General features: G+C 44.1%; 1 protein-coding gene across 1 annotated transcript in view; it reads left to right on the top strand.

Moving 5' to 3' along the window:
* Positions 1 to 10,704, top strand: part of LOC101348492 (glutamate receptor ionotropic, kainate 1) — a gene marked incomplete at its 5' end in the record, with an annotated part of 43,301 nt that overhangs the window by 16,422 nt on the left and 16,175 nt on the right. Inside the window, one exon of the mRNA XM_023726677.1 lies at positions 2,483 to 2,664. Coding sequence (XP_023582445.1) covers positions 2,483 to 2,664 — 182 coding nt within the window. The remainder of the gene's footprint in view (positions 1 to 2,482; positions 2,665 to 10,704) is intronic.

Here is a 10,704-nt window from a genome sequence, read left to right as displayed (position 1 = left end):
GTTGCAGCCACTGTGTCAATCCATCTCATTGAGGGTCTTCCTCTTTTTCACTGACCCTCTACTTTACCAAGCATGATCTCCTTCTCCAGGGATTGGTCCCTTCTGATAACATGTTCAAAATATGTGAGATGAAGTCTCGCTATCCTTGCTTCTAATGGATGTTCTGGCTGTACTTCTTCCAAGACAGATCCGTTTGTTCTTCTGGCAGTCCATGGTATATTCAATATTCTTCGCCAACACCATCGTTCAAGGGCATCAGTTCTTCTTTGGTCTTCCTTATTCATTGTCCAGCTACTTGAGTATGATCTAATTAATAACAAAGAAAACCTTAATTCCAAACAGAATTGCATCTATAGGTGTAGGGGTTAGAATTCCAACACATATTCTGGGGGGTCACAATTTAATCCGTAACAGAAGGATATCAGTCTAACAATTCCAGTTTTTTATGTTTTTTATAAAAAAAGGAAAATGAGCATAAAGTTTTAACATGGTTCTACAACTCCTGCTCCACTCTGCCCCTTGGATCCTAAAGAACAGCATAATCACAAATTTACTGAACATCAAAACCAAACTGTCTTGGTTTCTTGGTGCTGCTATAACAGAAATAAGGAGCCCTGGTGGCACAATGGTTCAGTGCTTGGCTGCTAACTGAAAGGTTGATGGTTCAGACCAACCGGCAGTTTGATAGGAGAAAAGACCTGGCAATCTGTTCCCTTAAAAATGTACAGCCTTGGAAGCCTGGTGGGAAGTTCTACTCTGTCCTATAGGTCACTATGCATAGGAATCAACGGGAGCGCAAACAACAACATAACAGAAACACCAAAAGGGAGAGGCTTTAACAAACAGAAATTTATTTTTTCACAGTTTAGGAGGCTAGGTCCAAATTCAGGGCTCGGGCTATAGGGGAAGGCTTTCTCCCTGTGTGGGCTCTTACCAGCCTCTGTTCCTTAGTTCCTTAGTGGTCTTCATGTGGTGTACCATCTACCCCCATCTGCGCTTGCTTCTCTCTGGGTCTAACCTGCTCTTTTTAGATCTCAAAAGTGATTGGTTTAAGACATACCTACACTGTTACAGCCTCATTAACATAACGAAAACCCGATTCCCAAATGGGATTACATCCATGATCGTAGCGGTTAAGATTTACAACATATATTTTTGGGAGACACAATTCAATCCATAACACAAATCTATCCATGATGTTAAAGAAATATTTTCACATTTGAGCCATAAAAATGTGGCTTCCGGTAAAAAAGAGAAACTAAATAAATAAAACAAGAAAGAGAAATGCGTGAAGTGGATGGAAGCTGGACCCATGCCGTACACTGTGCGTACCGCAGTTTCCATCTGAACACTCAGAAAGCTGACTGTTCCCTATTCATTCCTTGAAGCTGACAAATCCTGAAGGCACAGAACTAAAAAAAAAGTCGATTTTCCAATGAGATGAGAGCGCTGGAGTGAAAGCAGCGTAGCAGCACCAGTTAGCATGAGGGGAAAGAAGTCTGAGGCTTCATGTAGCCATGTGTCTCCCCCTCGTAAAGTGCTTCTGTTTGAGAACGGATCAGCTCAGCAGATTCACACACGTGGCGAAGCAAACATTCTCCCTCCAGCTGGTTGGCTGTGTGCCCTTTCTTACAATCGCCAATGGCAAATTTTTATTTTGTTTCTGTTTTTATTATCATCATCTCTAAACATTCTCTGGTTTTGTTTCTTTTTAATCAAGTAAGGACTTCCAATTCAACGTTCAGTCGTAATTAGAAAGTGAGTATAATGAACCATTTGAAAATAGTTTTCTATGGCAGGAACTGGAAGGTTATCTAACCCAGCCAAACTAATTGACTGGTAAACAGCGTGTGATACATGAATACTTGATGAAAGACTTATGCAAGTTCATAGCCCTAAGAAATTCTAGTATTCTTCTGGCTTTTTGGAGCCCTGGCAGTGGTTAAGAGTTCAGCGGCTAACCAAAAGGTCAGCAGTTCAAATCCACCAGCTGCTCCTTGGAAACTGTGTGGGGCAGCTGCTCCTTGGAAACTCTGCTGTCCTATAGGGTCACTATGAGCTGGAATCTACTGGACGGCAATGGTTTTATTGGCTTTTTGAGTGAGTAGGTATTCACCATTTTGGGGAGGGCCCCTTTAGAAAGTTCAAGGAACATTTTGTTAACAAGAATTTTACAGTTGCAGATTTGATTTGTTAAAGATTTGAGGTGTTGGCTAGCAGCTGGAGAGGACAACATCATTCTAGATAAATTTGAAATGCACTTGGGAAAATTGTGCTTCTAAGCCACACGTATCCACAAAGGGAAAATATCAGTAAAATCCACCACAGGAAGGGAGGACAAATGGGAAGTCGATAATACAACGTTTAGGTAGGCGGCCACTTGATACGTTTTGGGAATGATATGAGTTTGACTGTAAATGCCAATGAACAATATTCTTTCAACAGAACAGTTTCTGCTGCATGCTTGCATGTCGTTTTCTAGGCCTAATTCGTCTGCAGGAGCTCATCAAAGCTCCCTCCAGATACAACATTAAAATCAAAATCCGCCAGCTGCCCTCTGGGAACAAAGATGCCAAGCCTCTACTTAAGGAGATGAAGAAGGGCAAGGAGTTCTATGTGATATTCGATTGTTCACGCGAAACCGCCGCTGAAATCCTTAAGCAGGTGAGAGGGGCCGGAGGTAGGTGGAAGCATGGCGGAATGTCGTTTCTCTGTATCAAAAATGCCATCTGGTTTTTACTTCGTGCAGCATGATAAAACTGCAGCTGTCACATTTATGCTGAAAATAGTTTTCAGGACCATTCCAGTGAGGGGGCCCAGAAAGTTCAAGTGGCTTCCTGACCTCCCTGAGCACCCCCCACCCCACTGAAATGGTGTGTAATGGTAGACATGTGATCTGATGTATGCTTTTCGAAGTACGAGGACCCTGCTAGCAGAGACTGAGAGGAAGAGGGGTACAAGGATAGCTCTGAGGATGAGAATCAGCATAAAGCTGATTCCCAGAAAGTGGAGATTAACCCAGTCCCCACATTTCCACTTCTTCATCATTTGACACCAGCCGCCCACACAGCAGTCTCTCTCTCTTATCCCAGCCATTTGGGCTAGATTAGACCTTACAAGTCAAGAGGACACCATCCTTGGGTTTGTTAATTTGCTGGAATGACTCACAGAACTCATGGAAGATGTACTTATGACTACCAATTTTACTACAGCAGAAGTATATCAATCAGGATCATCATAGGAAAGAGATGTACAGGTGAGGTCTGGGAAGGTCCCCAGCATGGAGCTGACATGTCTCAGAGAAGCCACGTCACTCTCCCTTCACTGACCAGGTTTTACTGGCCAGTCCTACTTGATAAGTTAAACCATGCTTCCTGAGGCTAGCCGATATCAGCTTCCAGGTGAGTCTTTTCTGGTCTGACCAGCCGGTACTCACACAAATCCTCAGGTGTGGCCCAGACCAAGGCACCCCAATTATTCCGAGGGCTATATCTCAGGAACCAAGGACAAAGGCCACCTGACTTTGGGTAAAGCTAAATTCTTTACCCCACAGGGGTATCATTCCAAGATGACTAATCATCTGAGCCAGATTTCACTTACACAATACCTGACTTGTCCCAAGCACACCCTCCTCATATCGGGACCTCTTTTGTCCTGCAGGGTTCCAAGCACAGTAAAAAGAGGCACGGGGACAGTCACTGAAAATACCCTTCTCTCTCCCAGTTTGCTATAAGCAGCGCACTGCCATGCATTAATCCGTGTGGACAACGAGGGTGGAAACACTTGGTAAACGTTGAAGTCCTATATAAATGAAGGAGCCCAGGTGGCGCAGTGGGTATGAGCTCAGCTGCTAACCAAAAGGTTGGCAGTTTGAATGCCCTGGCCGCTCCTTGTAAACCCTATAGGGCAGTTCTACTCTGTCCTATAAGGTCACTATGAGTCAGAATCGACTAGACGGCAGCGGATTTGGTTTGGTTTTTTGGTGTTAGTAATATTAAGAATATCAACAACAATAACAATAAAGTAATAATTTCTGAGCATTTCAGGATATACCACTAGACGTATGCCCAAGGGAAAAAAAAATCAAAAGTGGAAAAAGATACAGATTTGAACTGTCCACCTTTCAGTTCGCAGCTTGGGCTCTCAACCACTTCACCATCAGGGCTCCCAACAAAGAGCTATCCAGCCGAAAATGTCACTAGTGTCGAGGCTGAGGAACCCTGGTATAGACAACTGAACAAAACGCTGCCTGGTCCTGCGCCATCCCCAGAGACTAGTGGTTCCCAATCTGGAGTGATTCCCCTCCCGAGCTCCCCCCACCAGGGACTTTTGGCAATGTCTAGCTATATTTTAAGGAGCCCCGGTGATGCAGCAGTTAAAGCACTTGGCTAATAAACAAAAAGCCGGTGGTTTGAATCCATCAGCTGCTATGCCAGAGCAAGATGTAGCAGTCTGCTTCTATAAAGACTACAGCCTTGGAAACCCTATGGGGCAGTTCTGCTCTGTCCTATAAGGCCGCTATGTGTCAGAACCAACTTGACAGCAAATGGGTTTTTGTTTTTTTTAGGTATATTTCTGGTTGTCACAATGGAGGGGGCATTCTACTGGCAACTAGTGGACAGAGGATAGCGATGCTGCCAAACAAACATTCTGTCACGGACAGGACAGCCCCCTCCCCACAACAAAGAACTGTTGTTGTCATTGTGTGCCATCCAGTCAATTCCAACTCACAGCAACCCTACAGGACAGAGTAGAACTGCCCCATAGGGTTTCCAAGGAGCAGCTGGTGGATTCAAACTGCCCACCTTTTGGTTTGCAGCCTGGGCTCTTAAACACTTCGCCACCAGGGCTCCCAACAAAGAGCTATCCAGCCTTAAATGTCACTAGTGTCGAGGTTAAGGAACCCTGGTATAGACAACAGAACAAAACGCTGCCCGGTCCTGCACCATGCCCATGATTGCTTGGGGATCAGACCTCTGTAATCCATAGGGTTTTCCTTGGCTGATTTTCAGAAGTAGATCGCCAGGCTTTTCTTCCTAGTCTGTCTCAACCTGAAAGCTCCAGGGAGACCTGTTTAGCATCATAGCAACACGCAGGCCTCTACTGACGGACAGGTGGTGGCTGTGCATGAGGTGCATTGGCTGGGAATGGAACACAGGTGATCTGTATGGAAGACAAGAACGCTACCACTGAACCAACAACGCCTCCCTCTCGCTTTATCGGAGGTAAAATGACTTTCCCAGAGCCACACAGCCAGGATATGACACTCAGACCCCCTAACCCCACCCAGTTCTCTTTCTGCTGTGAGATGGTGCCTCTCCAACTGGGCGGAGGACATCTGTTATTTATTTCTAGACTACAGCTGCATTGACAGATCTTTAGATATCATAATTGTCTCCCAGGAAAGAAAGCAAGCTTGTTGCAGTAATTCCAACAACTACAGAACTTTAGAGGTAGGTACATCAGTACAGTCAGCAGCCCTTTATGTTAAGGCTTCGTTGGAGAATTTTAACACAGTCCATTAAAGTGTATAAGGGAGTGTGGAGCAAAACTGGGAAAAGCACCCAGGTTTTATGTGCAGCCCTCAAAATGCAGAGAAGCATCCCTTCCCACGAGCCCGTTACAGCAGAGTCTGGGGGCCTCCGCGTCATTGAAGAGAACCATTTGCTGATGAGGCTTCTCTTGGTTGGACACCCACTGACTCACAGAGCTAGCTACGTCTCCCCAGAGGGTGGGCCTGGGACAGGCAGGAGGGGAAGCGCCCCGTGGGCGTGGAGAAGGGCTGCCAGAGCTTCTCCTTGGTTGGATACATTTTGACATCAAGTGCCTATGATTTAAGTGGCTCTTGCCTGCTGGCCTGGAGCTCTGGCGGAGCAGTAGTTAAGTGATATGGCTGCTAATCAAAGCTTGGAAACCCTGTGGGGCGTTTCCTCTCTGCCCTATAGGGCCACTAGGAGTCAGAATCGGCTCAATGGCAACAGGTTTTTTCGGTTCCTGCTAGTCCAGAGATTACATTATTAAAAAGACATTTAAAAAAAACACACTCAAAGAGAAGCAGTATCAGTCTGGTTCCTCCAGAGAAACAGTACCTGGAAGAAGAGAGAGAACATCCTGATGGCAAAGCGGTTAAGTGCTCAGCTGTTAACAGAAAGGTCTTCGGTTCGAACCCACCAGCTTCTTTGTGGGAGAAAGATGTGTCAGTCTGCTTCTATAAAGATTACACCCTAGGAAACCCTATGGGGCAGTTCTACTCTGTCCTACAGGGTCGTTATATGAGTCAGAATCGACTTGACAGCACACAACATGTATATATGTGTGTATGTATTTTATATATATATATGTATATATATATAAATAATATAAATTAAAAAATTACACACACACACACACATCCCTGGGTGGTGTAAATGGCTTTCACACTTGGCTACTAACAGAAAGGTTGAAAGTTGGAGTCCACCCAGAGGTACCTGGGAAGAAAGCCTTGTATTGCACATAGAAGCACAATTGGAGATTTTGAAATAGCAGCAAAGGACACAGGTGGGGCCACTGGACCTTCAAGAAGCTGCTGTTGTTTGAAAAGTGCTATCCGAGAGTTTAGGACTTTCTGTCGGTGGTGCAAACAGTTCTGTGCTTGACTGCTAACTGAAAGGTTGGCTGTTCAAACCCACCGAGCAGTGCTGCAGAAGAAAGGCCTGATAATCTGCTTCCACTAGTATTATAGCCAAGAAAACCTATGGCGCTCAGCTGTAATCTGTAACACATGGGGTTTCCAGGAGTTGGAATTGATTTGACGGCAAGACAGGGTGGTGGTTGTTTCTTTATTTCTTTATTTTTAATTCTGGTTAAGGGTCTCTGGGCAGTGCAAATGGTTTGTGTTCATCTACTCATCAAAAGATTAGTGGTTCGAATCCACCCAGTGGCACCGTGGAAGAAGGGGCTGGTGACTGTTCCATAAAGAATATAGGGTTTTTGTTTGTTTACTCTGGTTGAAATGAGGTACAGGCATCCAGCTACTCTGCTCCACTCTTACTTGCTCCATTATCCCAGGGCAACAACCTCTGGAAGCAAAGACAGCCACCTTGCCTGCAGCTAGCCTGCTGAGTGCTTCCCTGGAGAAGGAGGGCTCAGGCTGTAAGGGGCTGGCTTCTGGCTCCCTTTCCATCCTTTTTCTACCAGAGGAAGGATGGAGCTGAACACCTTTACTGAGGTCCCTGCCAGGTGCCAGTAATGGTGGTGGGCAGGCTGTAGATCATCTTATACAATCCTCAAATCTCCCCCTGAGCTAAATTTGGTATTCTCATTTCAGACTAGGGGAAACAGAAGCTCAGATAGGTAAAGTGGCCAAAAACAGGTCACCCTCTGAGCAGGGGCAGATTACCCAGTGAGCAAGGTAAGCATGAGCTTCCTTGTGCTTACTTCCTAATCTGTAGCGAACAATTTCACAAGGGTTTCACCACATTTTTCATGGGGTGAAAAACGTGAAATTGTTCACTGTAGATTAGAAAGTAAGCACAAGTGAGCCCGTGCTTACCTTGCTGACTAGGTAATCCGTCTCTGCTAGGAACTGTAAATGTAAAAGGAGGCTTTGATTCTGTAGGAAGGTGCTGTGGGTTGGGAGAGAGACAGGTGCCAGCCATACCTACCAGAAGAATCTTTGATGTGGTGAAAAAATGTGAAATCATTCACTGCAGACCATCTGGTAAGCAAGGTAAGCACCGTGCTTACCTTGCTTATTGGCTAATCCGCCCCTACCTCTGAGTAGTAGCCAGGCAGCCATCTGGTCTCCAGTGAGTCTAATCTCAGAGCCTCTGAGCACTCATTCCACCACGAAGGGCCCCCATTTATAGTCAATAACCACTTTCTAGACTTCCAGAAAAGTCTGGGAAAAATGCAACCACTTACTGCTGGTCTTTTTTTCCTTGAAACTAGTATTAACAGCTTTTACTTTTTTTGTGACTAAAATCACTGCTGAAAAATGTTTTCTGCCAGGTCAGCTTTATTTTTCTCTCGTCTGCATTTCCCGGCATTTTCCCACACTTCCCTGCACCTCCCTTATATTTTCTCACGTTTTAATGACTCTTCGGAAAAGAGAAATCAAGCACAACTTTAAAGAAGGTATTTGACATTTATCTTAAAGTAAAAATTGGTGGGGGGAGTCTATAGTTATTCTCAGGCATGCTAATCACTCCAGCAAAGCAACTGTTTCCATTCATATTGAACAAGTCGTATATGGTGAGAATCTGAAAAGTTATTTTCCCAAGATCAGTGAGAAATTCAAATGTCAAGGCTTGATTAGGCTACAGAGGAGCAGGGCTTTTTTATGAGCAAACTGTCTTCATGGCAAGGCTGAGACTTCAGACCAGGGACTAATGCTTCAAAGCCTGAGTTGCTCTGATCCTTTAAATGGGCTACTTTGAGCAAGTCCATTGATTTTTTTTTCCATATCAGGCCCTTCATCTGTAAAATAGGATCCTTGGATTTGAATTTTGCTAAGGTTGCCTTCATCTCTGAGCTTCCACAAATACAAGTGATCAAAAATTCTTTACTACTGTCTAGACATAAAGAGACGGCATTGGTGGTTGCCATGGATTGAATTGTGTCCCCCAAAAATGTCTGTCAACCTGGCTAGGTCATGATTCCCAGTATTGTGTAATTGTGTGTTATAAATGCTATCACTGTGATGCAATAAGATGGATTAGCGGCAGTTATACTGATGAGGTCTACAAGATTAGATAGTGTTTTAAGCTAATCTCTTTTGAGATATAAAAGAGAGAAGTGAGCAGAGAGACATGGGAACCTCATACTACCAAGAAAGCAGTGCTGGGAGCACAGCATGTCCTTTGGACCCGAGGTTCCTGTGCAGAGAAGCTCCTTGACCAAGGGAAGATTGATGACAAGGACCTTCCTCCAGAGCCAACAGAGAAAGCCTTCCCCTGGAGCGGATGCCCTGAATTTGGATTTGTAGCCTACTAGACTGTGAAAGAATAGATTTCTCTTTGTTAATGCCATCCACTTGTGGTATTTCTGTTACAGCAGCACGAGTTGACTAAGACAGTGTTTCAGTGGTGGAATTCTTGCCTTCTGTGTAGGAGACCAGGGTTCGAGTCCCAACCAATGTACTTCGTGTGTAGCCACCACCCATCTGTCAGTGAAGGCTGTGTTGTTATGATGCTGAACAGGTTTCAGCAGAGCTTCCAGACTAAGACAGATTAGGAAGAAACGCTTTCAAATCTACTTCTGAAAACCAGCCAAAGAAAACCCTGTGGATCCCCCAGTCCAATCCTGTAGTTAACGGGTTCCCCATGAACCAAGGTCGAGTCCATGCAGCTAACAACAACGACAGACATAAAGAACTTACACATAGCCTTGTGTTTAGTTGGCGCTCAAAGAAGTGGGGAATTAATTAAGTAGTTCATTCTTCTTTAAAGTTCCTGGAGTCCTTTGATAGTCTCTGAGCTAGTTAACTGATGATAAGCTCATTACTTTGGATAAATCCTGACAATATAATAATGATGAATCTCAATTTATACTAACTGGATTGTAATTTGTAGCATATCATATAATTATTTTGGCAGCACATTCTCATCCTAATTATGTCTTTCTCAGGCTGACATTAAAATCTATTTACATTTCCTGACTGCATAGTTACTTTCAGTGGTAAGAAGTAGTTCGTAGATACGAGTGTTATTAAATATACACAAGAATTAATTTACCTGTACAAATAACCAACAATTTATTGATGGTATGTGCAATTTCTCTATATTCTCCATGTCCAGATGCGCATTTGAGGATTCTCAAAAGCTTCCAAAGAGTAGATTTGGAAAAGGTGTAGATTTGCTTCAACTTGGACTTCAAACTAAAACCCAGACCTGCTGCCATCGAGTTGATTCCAACTCATAGCATCCCAATAAGACAGGGTAGAACTGCCCCATAGGGTTCCCAAGCAGCTGCTGGTGGATTCGAACTGCCAACATTTTGGTTAGCAGCTGAGCTCTTTAACCACTGTGCTACCAAGTCCCCTCAACCTGGATTGGGAGGCAATAAAAATCACATATATACCTGAGAAATAATCTAAAGTTTAATGGAAGCTACATCAAAATTTGTCTGTAATAGGAGAAAAGAGAAATTGTCATTGTGCTGGGGGGTGGAGTACTTTGGAAGAAACCATGTTGAGGACATGTATATTGGAGCATGTCATAAGTCTATAGCCAGATCAGTGAACTTCAGCTTTATTCAAAATTGTATGTGTTGGGGAGAGGGGTGCCCCTGAATATGCCTTTTTGGAGGCGAGGATCCATAGCTTCTACCACATTCTCTAAAGAAGCCTGCACAATGAAGTAGATTAAAAACCACTTTGCTTTGTTAACCATATCTGCTTCCTCGATGCTTCATAGATGCAAGATTTTGCCAAGAGGACCCTTCCTCCTTACCTTCCCTGCAGCTGTTAGCCAAATCCTCTTATATCATAAGTTTCCTGTGAGATGTAAAATTTACCCATTTATTGAGTGTTTTCTATGTGCCAAAGATTGTGTCAAGGAAGAAAGGGGAATAAAATACCATTAAGGACTCTGAGGTGGGGGGAACACTAAATAGACAATAGATAAGCAGTAACTTTGGTGAAGGGTAAGACAGTACACAATACTGGGGAAGCCAGCACAACTTGTACAAGGAAAGGTCATGGAAGCTCCATAGACACATCCAACC

The sequence above is a fragment of the Trichechus manatus genome, unplaced genomic scaffold (assembly GCF_000243295.1).
Source record: "Trichechus manatus latirostris isolate Lorelei unplaced genomic scaffold, TriManLat1.0 scaffold00012, whole genome shotgun sequence".
In the NCBI taxonomy this organism is placed as follows: domain Eukaryota; kingdom Metazoa; phylum Chordata; class Mammalia; order Sirenia; family Trichechidae; genus Trichechus; species Trichechus manatus.
This window is presented reverse-complemented; position numbering and strand designations above follow the sequence as displayed.